Source organism: Phyllobates terribilis, unplaced genomic scaffold (genome assembly GCF_046119375.1).
Source record: "Phyllobates terribilis strain yellow unplaced genomic scaffold, ASM4611937v1 Scaffold_1__5_contigs__length_1240528914, whole genome shotgun sequence".
Lineage (NCBI taxonomy): Eukaryota > Metazoa > Chordata > Amphibia > Anura > Dendrobatidae > Phyllobates > Phyllobates terribilis.
The window spans coordinates 1,131,271,045-1,131,292,023 of NW_027362761.1; the positions used below are offsets into that span (position 1 = coordinate 1,131,271,045).

Here is a 20,979-nt window from a genome sequence, read left to right on the forward strand (position 1 = left end):
GTCTGAGGATCTCATCTCAGTACCTAACGGCAGTCAGGCTACCTCTGGCGAGTACATGGAGGGCTGTGCGGCCCTCCAAAGAAATGCCAACCCCACACCATTACTGATCCACTGCCAAACCGGCCATGCCGAAGGATGTTGCAGGCAGCAGATCGCTCTCCACGGCGTCTCCAGACTCTGTCACGTCTGTCACATGTGCTCAGTGTGAACCTGCTTTCATCTGTGAAGAGAACAGGGCACCAGTGGCGACTTTGCCAATCCTAGTGTTCTGTGGCAAATGCCAAGTGTCCTGCACGGTGTTGGGCTGTGAGCACAACCCCCATCTGTGGACGTCGGGTCCTCATACCACCCTTATGGATTCAAAAGTGACCAAAACATCAGCCAGAAAGCATTGGTACTGAGATGTGGTCTGTGGTCCCCACCTGTAGAACCACTCCTTTATTGAGTGTGTCTTGATAATTGGCAATAATTTCCATCTATTGTCTATTCCATTTGCACAACAGCATGTGAAATTGATTGTCAATCAGTGTTGCTTCCTAAGTGGACAGTTTGATTTCACAGAAGTTTGATTTACTTGCAGTTATATTCTGTTGTTTAGGTGTTCCCTTTATTTTTTTGAGCAGTGTGTATGTATATATATATATATCTACTCTCTACAGCGCAGGAAGGATTGAACTTCTGTACAGGGTTTCTGATAATGAATTTATATACAGTAACCCTAAGGCTATGTGCCCACAATGCAGAAAGATTTTTTCTTGAGCGTTTCTGCATCTCCCTGGCAGAAAAAAACGCATGCGGATTGTACATGCGGATTGTACATGCGTTTTCCTGCCAGGGACATGCAGAAATTAAGCGTTATTCACTGACATTTCCGCATGCGGATTGATAAACGCTTTCCAAGCGATTAGCATCACTTGGAAAGTGCTTGTGACAACTTGGTCACACTATATGAATGCATGCAACCGGCATGGATTTATATACTGTGACCGAGAGAGTGGTTAAAAATCAAAAAATAAATATATACTTACCCTCCGATGGCCCGTGCTGGCTTTCTTCGCTCGGTCCCGGCTGCTGGCAGCGGTGGATTGAAAGACCTGCGTGACCCGTCACATGACTCTGACGTCAGCGCAGGTCCTTCAATCCACCGCGAAGTGCCGGGAGGCAAGGCGGAGCGCATCAGGGGCCGCCAGAAGGTAAGTATACATTTATTTTTTATTTTATTCCTTTTTTACAGATTTTTTAATGGTACCTGGGTGTGGATGAGACTCTCCTCTCCTCTACACCCGTGTACCATCCGCACATTAGAACGCGCCATTTACGGAAGTACAGATGCAGTGATGCAGATTCCATGCATTCTAATGCAAGTCAATGGCGGCGAAAACGCAGCACTTCCGCAAAATAATTGGTAGTGCTGCTTTTTTTTCCGCAATGATAATCCACAGTGGAAATTTCCGCAGCATGTGCACAGATTATCATTGGGGAACATGGCAGACCTTCTACCATGCGTTTTTAATGCGTTTCCGCAGCTGCAAAAAACGCTGCAGAAACGCATTAAAAACTCATCGTGGGCACACAGCCTAAAGCTAGAATTAGGCATGAAAGGCAACCAGCGTTCATCCAACAGCGATTTCTCCTGTACATATGCGCACATGCTCGTGAGGTCATGTTATATAAGAGGGGAGAGGTAAATGAGCTGCTGATGACTGCACCTTAATATACAGTATATATAATATATGTATATATATATTATATATATATATATATATATATATACAGTACAGACCAAAAGTTTGGACACACCTTCTCATTTAAAGATTTTTCTGCATTTTCATGACTATGAAAATTGTACATTCACACTGAAGGCATCAAAACTATGAATTAACACATGTGGAATTATATACTTAACAAAAAAGTGTGAAACAACTGAAAATATGTCTTATATTCTTGGTTCTTCAAAGTAGCCATCTTTTGCTTTGATGACTGCTTTGCACACTCTTGGCATTCTCTTGATGAGCTTCAAGAGGTAGTCACCGGAAATGGTTTTCACTTCACAGGTGTGCCCTGTCAGGTTTAATAAGTGGGATTTCTTGCCTTATAAATGGGGTTGGGACCATCAGTTGTGTTGTGCAGAAGTCTGGTGGATACACAGCTGATAGTCCTACTGAATAGACTGTTAGAATTTGTATTATGGCAAGAAAAAAGCAGCTAAGTAAAGAAAAACGAGTGCCCGTCATTACTTTAAGAAATGAAGGTCAGTCAGTGCGAAAAATTGGGAAAACTTTGAAAGTGTCCCCAAGTGCAGTTGCAAAAACCATCAAGCGCTACAAAGAAACTGGCTCACATGAGGACCGCCCCAGGAAAGGAAGACCAAGAGTCACCTCTGCTTCTGAGGATAAGTTTATCCGAGTCACCAGCCTCAGAAATCGCAGGTTAACAGCAGCTCAGATTAGAGACCAGGTCAATGCCATACAGAGTTCTAGCAGCAGACACATCTCTACAACAACTGTTAAGAGGAGACTTTGTGCAGCAGGCCTTCATGGTAAAATAGCTGCTACGAAACCACTGCTAAGGACAGGCAACAAGCAGAAGAGACTTGTTTGGGCTAAAGAACACAAGGAATGGACATTAGACCAGTGGAAATCTGTGCTTTGGTCTGATGAGTCCAAATTTGAGATCTTTGGTTCCAACCACCGTGTCTTTGTGCGACGCAGAAAAGGTGAACGGATGGACTCTACATGCCTGGTTCCCACCGTGAAGCATGGAGGAGGAGGTGTGATGGTGTGGGGGTGATTTGCTGGTGACACTGTTGGGGATTTATTCAAAATTGAAGGCATACTGAACCAGCATGGCTACCACAGCATCTTGCAGCGGCATGCTATTCCATCCGGTTTGCGTTTAGTTGGACCATTATTTATTTTTCAACAGGACAATGACCCCAAACACACCTCCAGGCTGTGTAAGGGCTATTTGACCAAGAAGGAGAGTGATGGGGTGCTACGCCAGATGACCTGGCCTCCACATTCACCAGACCTGAACCCAATCGAGATGGTTTAGGGTGAGCTGGACCGCAGAGTGAAGACAAAAGGGCCAACAAGTGCTAAGCATCTCTGGGAACTCCTTCAAGATTGTTGGAAGACCATTTCCGGTGACTACCACTTGAAGCTCATCAAGAGAATGCCAAGAGTGTGCAAAGCAGTCATCAAAGCAAAAGGTGGCTACTTTGAAGAACCTAGAATATAAGACATATTTTCAGTTGTTTCACACTTTTTTGTTAAGTATATAATTCCACATGTGTTAATTCATAGTTTTGATGCCTTCAGTGTGAATGTACAATTTTCATAGTCATGAAAATACAGAAAAATCTTTAAATGAGAAGGTGTGTCCAAACTTTTGGTCTGTACTGTGTGTATGTATATATATATATATATATATATATATATATATATATATATATATATATATATATATATATATATATATATATATGTATGTATATATATATATATATATATATATATATATATATATATATGTATGTATATATATATATGTATATATATATATACACACACACATATACAGTATATAAAGGATAGGAGAAGCTTGCAAGTATGTTCCCGCTCGTGAGCTTCACTTTAACTCTGTTCTCGCTTCTTTCTGCTAGGAGATATATTTGCCCTGCTTTGACAGCTTAGCAGAACAATGTGATCAATCGTTCCTATTAAACGTTTAAAAAAAAAAAAAAAAATGCCAAATTGATCATTACAGAAGTGACATTTCTGCAGATTTCAATGATGGAGCGGTCACTTCCACACTTGTATTTTATGATTAAATTAAGATACGGAGCTGTGTACGCGAGGAAGAAATAGATTATGGTGAAGACTCTGTTCTTCCATGTTAGGACACTAAAGATGATGCATGAGGTTGTCTGACCTGTAATAAATGGAGAATGCCTCCTCATCACAGTAAAGGAGAATAAAGCTTAGGGACTATTAAATCGCAGATGTTCTGCAGCAAATATATCTGATCCCATAACCATCATTCATGTAGAAATACAACCAATAGAATAATAGTTAATCCTCACGATTGTCAAGAACTGTAGCCATTAAAAAGAATCCGGATAAAAAATAAAACTGAAACCAATAAAATTAATTATTGGATCATTTAGAAGACGAAAGAGGACTGTACATTCTTTTATTTTTCGGGTATGACCTCTTAAAGGTTACGAGCACATCAGGACTAGACTGATCCACCTGAATAGTAGAGGATTCTCCGATATTTCCCTGGTTCTGATAATATCATGGAACTTGATAGCCCTTCAGAAGACCATATCATTTGGGCCAGTCACTTACTGCCAGGGAGAGACCATTCACAAATAAACTAGAAAAACAATACCATAGAATTCTAGAATGTTACAGTTGGACGGGACCTCCGGGGTCATCGTGTCCAACCCCCTGCTCAATGCAGGATTCACTAAACCATCTCAGACAGATGTCTGTCCTGCCTCTGTTTGAAGACTTTCAATATAAAACCATTGTAGTATTCGTTGTCATTTTTGGAACCAAATTCATCAACATTATGCACGTGACTCATGTATTTGGCACAATATAAAAAATGGCCTTTTTCCTGCCTTGAACTGCTTTTGTTGGAGCCAAAAGTTGCAAACAAGCGTCAAAATTTTGGCATACTCGGGAAAAAAACAGGCGCAAAGGCAATTATGAATCGGGGTCATACTATGTAGAAGGTAAAAATAGACATGCACCATTTCTGTATAGATTGAATGGAGATTTAATCCACCTTTGGGGAACTTTATTACTTAAATGCATGCTAAAAATCATTTTTGCAACTGGGTTTTGTTAAAAATTCTCACAGTTTGGCTTTTACAAGCTAATTTTTCTTGTACATTCAACTTTGATGTGGTCTGCAGCCATAAATCAGTTGAGAAGACTTTCGATAAAAACAAATAAAAGTTACAAACTCTTCTGTCAGAATCTCACTGACGGATTCTCAGATAACTCATTCTGCAGCCAGCAATAGACAGTGCAACACAGAGCCGATGCAAGGCAAATGGTGCAGCATTTTTAATGAAATGTAATAGCAAAATAGATTTTTAGACATGATTACATGAACTTAAGTAAAAATAAAATATGTCCACAAAAATGGATGTCAGCAGGTTTTTGCTATGTAATTTGAGAACCGCATGATGTAAGGGCTGCAGGGATTCACATTCAGCAGTAGGCAGCATTCACACAAGCACTGGATTCTTGTGTCAAAAACAATGTGATGTTTATTTCCATAAGTTGCACAGCACCAAAACAAAACTATAAACACAAAACCCCTAACCCTTGTCCAGGTGAGAACTAAACAAAATAGACCCTGGCTACTAATGATCTAGTCCCAATTCGGTCAAACAAAATGGCTATCATCCATAACAACCACTGATACTTTCTTTTCAGAGAGACTCTGGTTTGTCTCTTCCCAGCTCCAACACAGCCCACACTGCTTGTCTTCTCCAGCTGACTGAGAGAGAAAGGTGAATAGGTCTTGGTTTTTAGTTAAAGCTAGCCAGGTGCATTTAATCAAACCTGCAGTGCTAGTATTTAACCCAGTCCTAGCTGGCTTTTCTACATACCCCCCCCCTCTGCCCAAAGCCTAAGGCTGGGCACCATCTGCCAACCCACAGTGCCTACAGGGATTTAAATTGATCCTAGCAGGAGGTTCATGCTTGATGATATGAGTGTGACTTTCTACCTCCACAAACCTTCCCCTATTTTCGGGTACCCAAGCAGCCGTTCTGTTTTTGGGAAGGCGACAAATTTCCTGCTACTTTAACACCGGCAAAGTTGGCTTCTGACTTGGTCAACCAGCAAGCAATTTCAAGCAGATCCCTATCCGTCCAGGATTTTTGTAGGTTGCCATAATATATCGGGAAGGGCTTCCTTTTCCCTGGTTGGTCTATGTTATAGTAGACCTCTCCCACCTTTTCCACCATCTCAAATGGTTCCTGTCACTTGGCAAGGTACCCTACACTGCAGTCCATTGTTTCTGAGACCATCAGACAATGGGCTGATATATGACACCGGGCACGACACCTCCAACAGACAATGATACGAGACGTACCCCTTGAAACCAGCTCTGACACCTCCTGGGTCCTTGGATGCTCCTCAGATGTGGTCTTGGGCCTCTTCTTTTGTGTATCACAGAAAGGTGACCTCAGGCTTCCTTGATTGTTCAAGGAGTTTTCCACCTCCAAATATCTTTCCACAATGCTCACAAGATCATCTGCATTCCAGGTATCTCCTTTGGAAACCCTGTTTTGCACGGATTTAGGTAGTGAGTGGATAATTTGGTCCACTTCCACTTTTTCCACCATCATTTGTGCCAGAGAGCAGGTCTTAGGCTGCTGCCATTTTTGCACCAGGTGTAAAAGTTCAAACATCTTGGACCGAAGAGGCCTGTCCTTTTGGTAGCGCCAGAGTTGCACCTGTTGTGCCCGGACAGCTAGGGTTACGCCCAAACATGCCGTAATCTCTGCCTTCAGCTTGCCATACTCCTTGGCATCCTGCAGGACTAGGTCATAGTATGCTTTCTGCGGTTCCCCAGTAATGTATGGAGCCAGGACCTCTGCCCATTGCTCTGGATGCAGTTTCTCTCTGTCTGCCACCCTCTCGAAAACAATCAGGAAAGCCTCGACATCATCGTCCTCCAGAGTCATTTTCTGCAAGGCCTCCTGTACTGTTCGCCTGACACGGAAATCGTCCCTTTGGCTGGCGGAAAGTGCCGTTTCCCTTGCTCAGACAGTTTCTGCCAAGAGAGCCATCTGCTGCTGTTGCAGCTGAAACTGTTACTGCAGTTGATAATGATGCAGCTGTAATTGCTGTTGCTGCACCTGCACCAACTGCTTAACAAGCTCCTTCATGCTTTCAGACTGTGTTTGCAATGCTGTAGTTATCTTTTCCATTCAGTTTTAAACTGTAATCATCTGTGCTCTTTGGGACTGTGCCTGCATTCTCCACCAACTGTAGGGATTCACGCTCAGCAGTAGGCAGTGTTCACACAGGCACAGGATTCTTGTGTCAAAAACAATGTGACGTTTATTTATACAGGTTGCACAGCACCAAAAACAAAATCATAAACACAAAATCCATAGCCTTGTCCAGGCGCTAACTGAACAAAATAGACCTTGGCTACTCATACACAGCTGAGCTTGTCCCAGTTCAGTCAAACAAAACGGCTATTGTCCATAGCAACTACTGATACTCACAGCTTGATGCACACAGCCATGTGGAGACTCTTTTCAGAGAGACTCTCTGGTTTGTCTCTCCCCAGCTCCAACACAGCCCACACTGCTCAGCTTCTCCAACTGACTGAGAGAGAAAGGTGAACACATGTCCTGGTTCTTAGTCAAAGCTAGCCAGATGCATCTAATCAAGACCTGCAGTGATGGCATTTAACCCAGTCCTACCTGGCTTTCCTACAGAACAGAGACCCTGATTTCAGGAATGTGTCATTTGCTGGATGCATGTTGTTGTTTCAGTAAAATCAGTGTGTTATCAATAGGAAATTATCATTACAGGTCTAGTTGTCTTGTGCTATGTAATCCTTCTGCTCAGTGTAACCACACACCCCTACCACTGATTGGCAGGTTTCTGTCTATGCACAGTGTACACAGAAAGCTGCCAATCAGTGGTCTGGGTGGGGTTATACAGGACTCAAGTTTCTGAGCACTGATAGGTCTGCAGCAGAGAAAACAGTGATTTTATCAAAATGACACCAAGCAGCCCAGTAAGTGACACATCGCTGGAATCGGGGTCTCTGCCCTATATTATTCTGATTTCAGATAACATAGCAAAAACCTGTTGACAGATTCCCTTTAAGAATAATATCACTATGTCATTGACCTACCACATCCAATTCCTCCAATTTATAGGGCTTCTCTTGTGCTTTACGTATTATATAGAATTCACTGACCCTTACAATTAGATTGGTTCCCAACATTACCAGTTTAAGGGTGGCTAGAAAACTCAGAGAAGACTATGCTAAAAAGCTGTTCTAATACAACTATAGCCCATGGCGCACATACAGCCTCACTTCTAGTCTGTCCGCGGCAAGCTTCCCTTGTTACATCGCTCTCAATGTAATACCTTTATAGGTTCAGATATGGACTGGTGAGGCGTTTGTGCAATTCTATTTATCTTCCCTGTGCCAACAAAAGGGGCTTGTCTACTAAATTAAAATAGCACCATGTACCTATCGTGTCACTTCTCCCATTCCATTCAGATTGTAAACTCTTAAACAGTAACCTTCATTTTAATTTGTATTTTATAGATCAATAGTACAAATGGAAATGAGCAACTTTATAAAATATCTTATCAGAGAAATTTGCTTCCTTCTCCTCCTGGAATGATCTTTCACTCTCAATTCATTGGTTAAATTCTGGATTTACTGAAGACAGGTTTTCCCATTACAGAGATAGGAGATGACAGTTGGTGCTTTTAAAATTCTATGCAGGGAAAAGGAGGAGGAGAAAGGAGGGGCTGATCTCACTGAATACAAATTTTACTTGTGAATTGAGAATTTTGAGAATGAAAGATCAGTCCTAAAAAAAAAAGAAGCAGATTTCTCTGATAAAATATATTACAAAGTTTCTATTTTTTCCATGTACTATTGATTTATGAAAAATTAAAAACACGGTTACACTTTAAGAACAGGGATCTCTTTCCTTTTGTTTCATTGTTTGTTCATTTGTCCAGAATATACTGGCGTTTGAAGAATTATTATTATTTTCATTGGTTGGCCCAATGTTCCTGTCTGAAGATGGATGTTTAATTATTATGTAATTATTATTATTATCATTGGTTGGCCCAATGTTCCCGTCTGAAGATGGATGTTTTTTTTACTTAGAAAATGGACAGATTCCTTTCTATCATATCTTTTGTTTTAATTTTTTTATATCAATCATAAGAACAAGGTGAAATGTAACCGCTGTTTTTCATTGGAATCTGGTTTTGGTCTATTTCTACAAAATGATTTTACTTGTCTGTTTCCCGTTCTGTGAGATTAGAAGTTGTTGTTTCTTGGGTGGGATGAAAATCTAGTGAAATCCAAGAAAATCCATTCTAGTCGTGGCCATGATATTCCTTCCCAATACAACTCAATGGGGAAATGAGGAGGTTCAGGATGTTACAATAGAACCTGGACAATCGTGATGAGAACTGATGAATGAGAGAAACCAAATGATGGGTTCTGTTCTTAATTAGTCTTAGGCTTTTAATAAAATATTAAACCGCCATATTTGTATTCTCAGCAATCAAGGAAACAAAGGAAGCTTTGGAGAACATCAGCATTTCTTTGGAAGTCCTTCAAGAGGCAATGGACCGGCTTCACGAAAACCTTACAGATGCCAAGATTCAACTGAACACCACATTGAGCGACCCGGCGTGCTTCACCAATGTGGCACTGATTCCCTGCAACAAGATCAAGAGCTCGTTGTCCCAGCTACGGGTCAATGCCAACTTCAGTTTGGTAAGTTAATTAAAGATCCAATAAATCAACCCATAAAGCTAAAATCTGATCATCCTTATAAATAACATACTATTGTATAGATCCTCACACAGTAATTCATGCAATCTTGAATCACTTTCTGTAGTTACCAGACCTAAACCATCATCTTGGCAAATTAAACAACGTTCTCAAGACGGATCTCAGCAACTTGGTACAAAAGGTGAGATGCTGAATGCTTAGGACAGGGATATTCCAGTAGTTCTAGGCAGGTTTTAATAAAGCATTATTTACATTGGTTAAGAAAGGAAAACTCCAGCATTAAACAAAAGAGGAGTTAGTAGAGATGAACCGATCTTTTTAAATTCAAATTCACCTGCTTTTCTAAACTTTTCCCCATAATTTGATTCATGGCAAATTGAAAGTACTGCAAATCTATGAGTAAATCGATGGTAACCTACAACCTGTTCTTCACACATTAATCTTCTTCCATGCTGTGCTGTGACGCACACTATTTGTAAAGTTTCTTCAGTGTTTTATGGCTTTCTCTTCCTATGTCTATGGCCAGTGGCGTAAGCAAAATCCGATGCGTCCTGGTGCAAAATATGGACTTGGGACCCCACCTGCATGTATGGGCCCTTGTAGCATTCTAGATCCTATAAATGCGTATGTGTTAGCCCACCATGTAATAAGTCCCCAATAATGGGCCCCTTCCTTTAATAATATACCCCATCATGGGCCTCTTTCAGTAATGCCCCCATCTTGAGCCCCTTCCTGGTATAATATCTTCCATCCAGGACCCCTTCCTAGTATAATGCCCCTCATCCGTGGCCCATTTTAGTAATAAAGGCCTCCATCCCAAGTCTCTTTCAGTAATAATGTCCCTCATCCTGAGCCCCTTCCTGGTATATTGTCCTACATAGAATTATAGAATGGTCGAGTTGGAAGGGGCCTCCTGGGTCATCTGGTCCAACCCCCTGCTCAAAGCACTATTCACTAAACCATCTCAGACAGATGTCTGTCCAGCCTCTGTTTGAAGATGTCCATTGAAGGGGAACTCACCACCTCTCGTGGCCGCCTGTTCCACTCATTGATCACCCTCACTGTCAAAAAGTTTTTTCTAATATCTAATCTGTGTCTCCTCCCATTCAGTTTCATCCCATTGCTTCTAGTCTTTCTTTGTGCAAATGAGAATAAAGATGATCCTTCTACAATGTGACATCCATTGAGATATTTGTAGACAGCTATTAAGTCTCCTCTCAGTCTTCTTTTTTGCAAGCTCAACATTCCCAAATCCTGTAACCGTTCCTCATAGGTTACATCCTGGGTCCCTTTCTGGTATAATGTCCCCCATCCTAGACTTCTTCCTGATATGATGTCTTCCTTACTGGGCCTCTTGAAGTAATAATGTCCCCCATCCTGGGTCCCTTCCTGGTATAATGTCCCCTGTTTTGCCACTCTTCTCCAACACATTTAAAAAAAATTAACAATTCTTTTTACTGTCCCTTGCTCCCGCGATGTGCGGCATCCTCTTCTATAGCTGGAGCGAAATAGGTGCTGGTGTCGGCGTACCCCCCCCTCCTGCACGAGCCCGATTGCGGCTGCACCATCTGCAACTATGTCCTTACACCTCGGTGTATGTCTAAGCTGGGAGCTGAGACATCCTCTCAATATCCAGATTCCCCCCCAATATGGCTGCTGCATTTCCTGCTTCTGCTTTTATAGTGGCTATGACAGTTCCTCCTAATTGGTTGTGCTATATCATGTGATGTGATAGCTTCTAGATATAACGAGGAACCCATCCAGGTGCACCAGAGGTCATGTGATTCTTCTCTGGTTGATGCAATCATTTTCAATATGTAAAATGACAGTGGGCATTTCAAGCAATTTGCTCGAAGTGTATTGCAAATTGTTCAAATTTACCAGGTTCAGCAAATTCCCACAAATTTAATGCACATTTGATTTGCTTTGATTTGATTCGCTCATCTCTAATTATTAGCCAGTTCTTCCATAATTTAAAGATTAAATTCAGCCGTTCGGGTTGGTCATTTTCTTTAAAAAAAAAAGTTCAGTAGGATGAAAGAGGATGGGAAAGTGGATGCTGTTACTGTGTCTGTGTTTGTTAAAATTAGTCATTTTGTCTCAAGAAATATTTTATCTTTCACCAAATTAAAAAAGATATACACTTTGGAAAATATATGTCTGCTATAAGGGTTACACTGAAAATTGGGTTTCATGTGGTGTTCTACTGATGTAACCTCTTGCGATGACCTACTGCAAGGGTTAAGTTTGCCTGCAGCGCCACCACAGGTGAAATATTGCATTACACCTTGCCTATTGAAATCCTAATTATGAAAGAAAAATAGAATGCTCTGATTGCCAACTTTAACTTAAAGGAGTTGTCCAGAATTAGAAAAGTATGACTGCTTTTTTTATTTTTTTTTACAAAAACTGCACCACAACTGTCCACAGGTTAGGTCTGATATTCTGGCTGAGCTCCATTGAAGTAAATGAGGATAATCTACAGTACCATATGCAACTTGTGCAATCCTTTTTGTGTTTCTTTTAAATTAGTTTTTTTTTATTAAAGTGTCTTCACTTTTTTTTCTCTAAGGGTTATGCTGCTTTCAATAACACTCCAAAAATGGTACAAAACCAAACGAAAAATATAGAGGAAGGTGAGTGACTCTCTTCTACCCTGGTACTAATGATACCGTCTTCTATCATTTATACTGATATTCCAATAGATCTCCTCCAGCATTAGGACTCTCTAGACTGTTTCCTTCATTGTACATGGCATTGAGAAATTTACTGATCACATTGCGACTCCTCCTCATATTGTTATACAGTACTGGGCACAATATGATGGTTTTGGATAAGACGTCTTGCACACGGCTAAGTATGGAGCCTTCAGCTTGTAGGGGAACTACTTCTGTACTTCCAGCGTCTGAAAAGTCCTATTTATAAAATTGGAGTCAGAGGTACAAGAAGGGCCCAGATACAAAAGTTACATTTTTGTTAATGTATAATTAAAGGAATCCTGTCATTATTTTATACCCCAATGTGATAAAATGTATGTAAAGGCACTTTGCTGCTGATTACGTCCTTACCGTTTTTGTAGTAATTTCTTTTTCCCATTTTTGAGAAATCCAGCGTTGATATTTTATGCTAATGAGTTGCAAGTGCAGCGCGGTGGGACAGTGCACTTGCAGTTCTACCATTTCCTGCCGCCGTCAGCCTCTGACTGACACATCACTCTTGTCCCATTATAACTAACAAATTAAAGCTGAACTCTGTAAAACTGTAGCATGCAAACATGGAATATATGAAATAGGAATTGCATTACTGCTCTAGAAAATGGGTTAAAATGAAGATAGGAGACGAGGGGGGAGAGTCAGGGAGCTTCACGCTGAATCCAACAACGAGGGAGACATGCTTCAATGGAGGGTGCCGGTCTCGCTGGTGAGCACAGCAAATAGCAAAAAATTGGAAAGGAGGGATGGCCGGTACTCCAACGGATAAAATTAAAAAGCTTTATTGGATCATCTTAAAAGGTTTCTGGCGCTAGTACTGCACCCTTAGTCATTTTTTAAAATGAAGATGCTTAGCTCAGAAATTGGCCAATTCCTGTATGTCCTGTAGCCAAGAATAAGGTGACCTTTCTTTCTGGGAACCTAACCTAATATACCTCTCCTGGGCTGATAGCCTACATTTATTCAGCTACGTAGGATCTTGTCCCAGTGACCTGCCTCTGCTGACCAAGAACTCTCTGTGCGCAGTAAGGACCTCATGATGTTACAAGACCAGTGCAGTCATGGGAGGCAGCTCAAGGAGACAGGAGTGACCTGTCAATCACAGACAGGAGGCAGGCAGTCAGGGGAATAGGGAGAGAGGCAGGAGAGCTGCAAGTGCAATGTCCCGCCCCTCTGCACTTGCAGTACAATTTCATCAATGGATTGCTCTAAAACAGCAAAACAGATTTCTACAAGAAAGGTAAGGATTTCCTCAGCATTAAAGCACCTTCATATAAAATCCTAATTACAGGCTCCATGCAAGTTTTTCCCACTTCTGTCCTATCCATTACTAAAATAAATTATTTGGGTAACAAATAAATTAACTTTTTTCTTTTTAGAATGAAATACAGATACAAGGTACATAATCTAGTGCTCCAATTACAGGGCAGCATTATGACTAAAATCTCCCACTGGTCTGTACTCTGGGGTGACTTGTAGGTTCCCAATAAATGTAGTGATAATGTTTCCCTACTGCACCTCTGGAGTTTGACCACCAGGTGTAGGTGAGACATGTGAAAGCCTGACTCAGTAGAGCCCCTTCTTTACTTGCAGGCACAGGATCACCTCCATGCTAGATGGTCAAAGCAACAACAGACATCTGTATGTCACAGTGTAGTACAGAATCACCACAAAGAGAGTCACAATTGCAGTTTCTTGGTTCACCCTTTGGAGACATTAATAATATTGTCTTATACAACTGGAAGTAATTCCAGAAAAAGAGTCTACACGTGCACGGGCAAGTGGTCTTCATGGCTTCCTGTGGGAATGGCCTATGGGACCTCTCCATTGTCCGCATGGTATCTACATGGCAGCCACCGAAAATCTGATTTCCCTGCTGCTGCCTTGTTCTGAGCAACCTGGATACCAGATCTTGATGGCCATTTTGGTTACTGCATATCTTTTTTTAGAAAAATATATAACTAAGAAATGGCAGAATAGACAAAAAAATTACAGCTTGTACATAATTGCCAACATATTTGGAGACATTTAAAATGGTATTCCCATCTCCAAGATCCTATCCCAATATGTAGTAGGTGTAATAATAATAATATTAGCAAATACCTCCAATTAGAAATGTAGTATAGTTCTTCTGATTCACTATGTCCCTTTCCTCATGTGCAGGGCATTGCAGGACCTTGGGTATCCATGGTTACGACCACTGATATAGTGACAGTTAGTTAGGTAGTTGCTAGTGGTCGTAACCATGGATATCTAAGGCCCTGCAATGCCTGCACATGAGGAAAGAGACATAGCAAATCAGAAAAACTACACTACATTTCTAATTGGAGGTATTTGCTAATATTATTATTATTATTACTCCTACTACATATTTGGGTAGGATCTTGGAGATTGGAATACCCCTTTAAGTCTGGTCTTCAATCAAGCCACTTCTAGGAACGTTTCCAGCCCACTTTTGGGTGGGGATTACATAACCTTCCCGACAAGGAAAACTCTGGACATTGACAAGTATGCTTGTAATATATTCCAGAGCTGCATTCATAATTCTGCTACTTTTCAGCAAGCGTAAGATCAGACAAAACCCCTAGCAGCTCAGCTGAGCTCTTACAATACAGACGGTATGGGTAGTGTTACTGTACTTTGCTGGGGTAAAGACTGCACTTCCCAAAAATGCAAATCTCCAGAGCAGACACTGGGAGATTTCAGCTCTGAAGCCTACAGAACTGTATTATAATATACAGCATAATGTAGGATCATTTTATGAATATCAGAATACAGGGGCTGCTTTTAAATCTGCTGGCCCTTTAATCCCTCCGGAATCGTAGGAGTACAGCGGTGCTATGAACAGGCTCTGCCAAGACTGATGACATCATAGTAATTACATCACACTGGCTGGCGCTATACCAAAACTACAATATCTGTGGATGCTGCACAGGAGGGCAGTACAATTTACAGCAGTTCGTGGCATCACTTACATCTGGCAGACAAAGCTTTTGGTTCAGAGCCCAGCATTCTCTACCTTTGTCTCTGCTGCTGTTTTATTAATTTCTCCCTTCTCTCTTCACTACAGATCATTTATTAATTTTAATATTTAAAAGTCCTGAGCAGAATCCTATAAATCATTTGTAAAATACATTTGACTTCTATAAATTAAGTGAAGTAAGTAGTTAGAAAACAATCAGTTTAAAATGGGATTAATTTCAAAATGTAAACTGTACACACCTATCAAATACAGTGCCTACAAGTAGTATTCAACCCCCTGCAGATTTAGCTGGTTGACACATGCGGAATTAACATGGTATTGTGACATTTGTACTGTAGATCAGCCTGGAAGTGGGAAATGCACTGCAGCAAATTTTGTTTTTGTTTTTTTTTGTTTTTTTTTTTAAAAACGTAAAAAGTTAATTCAGAGTGTCATTTATTATTCAACCCCTCAAACCACAAGAATTCTGTTTGGTCCCCCTAAAGTATTAAGAAGTAGTTCAGGCACCAAGAATAATGAGCTTCACATGTGTGGATTAAAGATCTCTTTTGCCAGCCTTTTCGGACTATTTAAGACCCTCCCCAAACTTGTGAACAGCACTCAGACATGGTCAACATGGGAAAGACAAAGGAGCATTCCAAGGCCATCAGAGACAAGATCGTGGAGGGTCACAAGGCTGGCAAGGGGTACAAAACCCTTTCCAAGGAGTTGGGCCTACCTGTCTCCACTGTTGGGAGCATCATCCGTAAGTGGAAGGCTTATGGAACTACTGTTAGCCTTCCACGGCCAGGACAGCCTTTGAAAGTGTCCTCCCGTGCCGAGGCCAGGCTTGTCCGAAGAGTCAAGGCTAACCCAAGGACAACAAGGAAGGAGCTCCGGGAAGATCTCATGGCAGTGGGGACATTGGTTTCATTGGTTTCAGTCAATACCATAAGTAACGTACTCCACCGCAATGGTCTCCGTTCCAGACGAGCCTGTAAGGTACCTTTACTTTCAAAGCGTCATGTCAAGGCTCGTCTACAGTTTGCTCATGATCACTTGGAGGACTCTGAGACAGACTGGTTCAAGGTTCTATGGTCTGATGAGACCAAGATCGAGATCTTTGGTGCCAACCACACACGTGACGTTTGGAGACTGGATGGCACTGCATACGACCCCAAGAATACCATCCCTACAGTCAAGCATGGTGGTGGCAGCATCATGCTGTGGGGCTGTTTCTCTGCCAAGGGGCCTGGCCATCTGGTCCGCATCCATGGGAAGATGGATAGCACGGTCTACCTGGAGATTTTGACCAAGAACCTCCGCTCCTCCATCAAGGATCTTAAGATGGGTCGTAATTTCATCTTCCAACAAGACAACGACCCAAAGCACACAGCCAAGAAAACCAAGGCCTGGTTCAATAGGGAAAAAGTCAAGGTGTTGGAGTGGCCTAGTCAGTCTCCTGACCTTAACCCAATTGAAAACTTGTGGAAGGAGCTCAAGAATAAAGTCCACATGAGACACCCAAAGAACCTAGATAACTTGGAGAAGATCTGCATGGAGGAGTGGGTCAAGATAACTCCACAGACCTGTGCCGGCCTGATCAGATCCTATAAAAGACGATTATTAGCTGTAATTGCAAACAAGGGTTATTCCACAAAATATTAAACATAGGGGTTGAATAATAATTGACCCACACTTTTATGTTTAAAATGTAATAAAATTCAACTGAGCAACATAACTTTTTGGTTTGTAAGATTTATGCTTCTGTTCATAAAACCTACTCTCGTTTGCAGTTTGAAGGCTCTAACTTATTTGCATCTTATCAAACCAGCTAAATCTGCAGGGGGTTGAATACTACTTGTAGGCACTGTAGATCTTAGTCCTGATGAGGCGGGTGTGCTTACTTTGATAATCCATCTCAGAATGACTGTATAAGCCTTACTGAAAGTTTAACTTTATCTCCGTCCACCTAGCCTGATGAACAGGTCCCCAATGTCTTTACTCCCTGCTGTTGCTGAGATCTCACACTGCTGAGTACAAGCTGCAGCTGTCAGTCAGGCTCGGTGGAGGCCAAATACACTGATCTATTTTATTCTATAGTTAGACTCATAAATGTTCATATTAATATCATAGTTTTACAGCCATTCTGACATGGATGTTCAAAGTAATTACATCAGTCTCATTAAGATTAATTTAATAGTGTATGCAGTTTGAATTGTGAAATAATGTGGCAAATCCTCTTTAAAGGGAATCTGGCAGCAGGTTTTTGCTATGGTGAGAGCAGCGAGATGTAGGGGGTGAGAGCCTGTTCCTAGCAATGCGTCACTTACTAGGCTGTGTGTTGTGGTTTCAATAAAATCAGTGTTTTATCAGCAGGAGATTAACAGGACTAGATGTCTCGTGTCTCCTAGTCTAACCCCGCCCTCACCACTGATTGGCAGCTTTCTGTGTACACTGTATATTGACAGAAAACTGCCAATCAGTAGTGTGGGCGGGGTTATACGGGGCTCAACATTCTGAGCTCTGCTAGATCTGCAGCAGATAAAACAGTAATTGTATGAGAATGACAACATGCAGACCAGCAAGTAACACATCACTGTAATCAGGGTCTCTGCTCCTACATCGTGCTGCTCTCAGGTTACATATCAAAAACATGCTGACAGATTCCCTTTAAATCACAGTCTGCCCTTAAAACTCATCCAAATATTATCATCCTGCTTTCCTAGACTTTTAATGGCCTACCTGCCCAGCTGTACATTGAATGTTCCCTCAAATATAGGCAATGTAAAGGTATCAGTCTCATCAGGTCCTGGTGCAAGAGGAGGTCTAGTCACCCACTATCACATAAGAAAATTGTTGTCCAGAAGAGTCAAATGTTATGTTGTATAACTGATCAGATGTACCTTTCAGGGGCTGTAGTGACTGCCAGATTACACAGCAATATCAGAAAAATGTATAACTAAAATATAGCTGTATAGAATATGCAAGTATGTATATAGAAAAAAATGAGTTACTTTATAAATATATTCTCTTGCACTGCCCGTGTTACTTCTTGTATAATATTCCAGAGCTGCATGCATAATTCTGCTGCTTTTTAACCAGCATCTCAACAAACAAATCGCTAACAGCTTACAACACAGCTGGGACAACTTTTTACTACCTCACATTAAAAATTCACTTTACTAGAAAGCAAATCCTCCCCAGAGTAGACCCTGGGAGATTTCACCTCTAAAGTCTCAAAAAGCTGTGTTCACACGCAGCGCTTTATCTGCAGCCAGGAATTGCTCTATTGCCAGTAAAAATGACAAGTAAAAATAGTGTTTTCCCAGCGTTTTTTGCAACGTTTCTTGGTTGTAGATTGCATTTATGCTTTGTCTACAGTAAATAAAGTTAATTTTATTCACCAAAACGCCACGAAAATGCCGCAAAAAAACGCTTGTTGTGTTGTTTTGGGGTTTTTTTGCAGTGTTTTTTCACTTTCTCGTTGCTTTCTGGTTGTGAAAACTAAAAAAAAAAATGCTGCAAAAATGCTGAAAGTGTTGACATGCTGCAAATTTAAAAACCGCTGCAAATTTTAAAAAAGCTGCAGTTTTCAAATTCGGTCATGGGAAAAAAAAACAAGCTTGTGCATGAGATTTCTGAAATCTTGTAGCTTTGGCTGATACTGTAAAAAGCAGCTTTTAATGTGCATCAAAAAATGCTGCAAAAGAAGAAACAATAACACAGCAAAAATGCAATGTAACCAAACTGTGAATGCAGCTCTGGAGTATACCATAATCCATATGGAAATGTAGGATCAGTAAAAGATAAGCATGATTCTCTTGTCTTAAAGAGGTTGTCCACTACTTTAGCATTGATGACTTATCCATAGGATAGGTCATCAATGTCTGATTAGCTGGGGTCTGACCCCCGGCCCCCCACCGATCAGCTGTTCTCTGTGTTGGCGGTGGTGGCCGCTGGCCAGAACTGCTCGATTGTGGAGCTGCTCTTCTTCTGATAGTGGCCACGGCAGGGTACTGCACATCCGCCTCCTATTGATTTGAATAGGAGACGTATGTGCTGCGGCCACTCTCAGAAGACTGAACAGCTCCGCAATCAAGCAGTTCCGGACGGTGGCTGCCAACACCGAAGACCGCTGATCAGTGGGGAGGGGCCGGGTGTCGGACCCTGACCGATCAGACATTGATGACCTATGGAGAATGTCGGACCCTGACCGATCAGACATTGATGACCTATCCTGAAGATACGTCATCAATGAAAAAGTAGTGAACAACCTCTTTTAAATCTAACTGCAAAAACTTTAAAGAAATGTTCAGATGGACATACCGCAGACTAACTTTTTTTTATATATGTAAATTATATAGTATATATATATTTTAAAGGATTGTTTTGAAAATCTTGTGAAACTGTCCTATTTCCCCTTCTTTTACATTATTTTTCTGTTTAGTTGGTTGGTGACTAATAACATGTTTTGTTTCCTATTATTAACAAAATCTTTTTGGACCTGTTTTTGGAAATGTTACTCAGCCATTCCCTGTAAGTTGTTCCTGGATAATGTATCCTTACAGGAGATTGTGTCCCTTATATGCCAAGCGGAAAGTCAGAGCTTTCTTTAATCACAACTGCTGCCCGAGTATGTGAAAAAGGAGCAATCAGCTCACCTGTCCGGGAGCACGGCAAATACTCCAGTAACAGCACCAGTCCAAACCACAGCCGGCACTCACATCTACTTAAAATAATTGCTTTATTGATCCAGTAGTATAAAAGGCACAAAAATGGTTGAACACAACAGCACAAAAATGAAAAAGACAGCAAAAAAATATCTGCTGCCTTTTTACTTTTTTTTGCTGTTGTGTTCAACCATTTTTTGTGCCTTTTATACTACTGGAACAATAAAGCAATTCTGTAAAGAAGATGTGAATGCTGGCTGTCGTTTGGACTGGTGCTGCTGTCCGAGTATACTACTGCTACTACTACTATGACTTCTATGCCCACCACCATTACTACTACTACCACTATTATTATCACTATTATGACTTCCACCACTACTACTGCTACTACTATCAGTATTATTATCACTACTATGACCACCACCACTACTACTCTTGATACAGGAGCTGTATATTTAGAGCTAAAGCCTGATTTACATCTGATATTACACACATCTTCAATGCAAAATACTATCATAAAATACTTACTTCCTTCCAGATCAGGGGTCTCAAACACGTGGTCCGTAGCCACCGGAGCTCCCGTGATGATCACGGCAGAATGGGGGAAATTACTACAAGATAGTAAACAGGATGGGGACATTACTACAGTATAAGATGTGTAATCCAGAAGCAAGTATGAGACCCGGCGATGGAGGGCCCAGTGCACTTCAGAGGTCTTTTTTGCATAAAACTTCCATTTTATTGAAAAAATGTTAAAAAAAATGTGTAAAAAAACAGTTACAAGCAGTCAGATCAACTAATGAACATCTAGAGCTCTGCAAAAAAGACCTCTGAAGTGCACTGGGCCCTCCATCTCCGGGTCTCATACTTGCTTGTGGATTACACTGTGGCGATTGCTGAGCCGCGACCCCGCCTGAACGAAGGACCCCTGGAGTGAGATGTGAATGGTGAGCTGACTTCATTCATTACTACAAGATGGTGAACAGTATGGGGACTTTACTACAAGATGGGGACCAGAATGGGGACATGACTACAAGATGGGGACCAGAATGGGGACATGACTACAACATCGGGACCAGAATGGGGACAT

General features: G+C 41.3%; 1 protein-coding gene across 8 annotated transcripts in view; it reads left to right on the forward strand.

Moving 5' to 3' along the window:
* Positions 1–20,979, forward strand: part of PROM1 (prominin 1) — a 239,284-nt gene that overhangs the window by 138,981 nt on the left and 79,324 nt on the right. For all 8 annotated transcript variants that reach the window (XR_012250681.1, XR_012250684.1, XR_012250683.1 and 5 more), the window contains exons 9-11: positions 9,308–9,525; positions 9,650–9,724; positions 12,116–12,179. Coding sequence is in view for 4 of the 8 variants with exons in the window: in XM_073647207.1 (XP_073503308.1) it covers positions 9,308–9,525; positions 9,650–9,724; positions 12,116–12,179 (357 nt within the window). In the remaining 4 variants the exon portion in view is untranslated. The remainder of the gene's footprint in view (positions 1–9,307; positions 9,526–9,649; positions 9,725–12,115; positions 12,180–20,979) is intronic.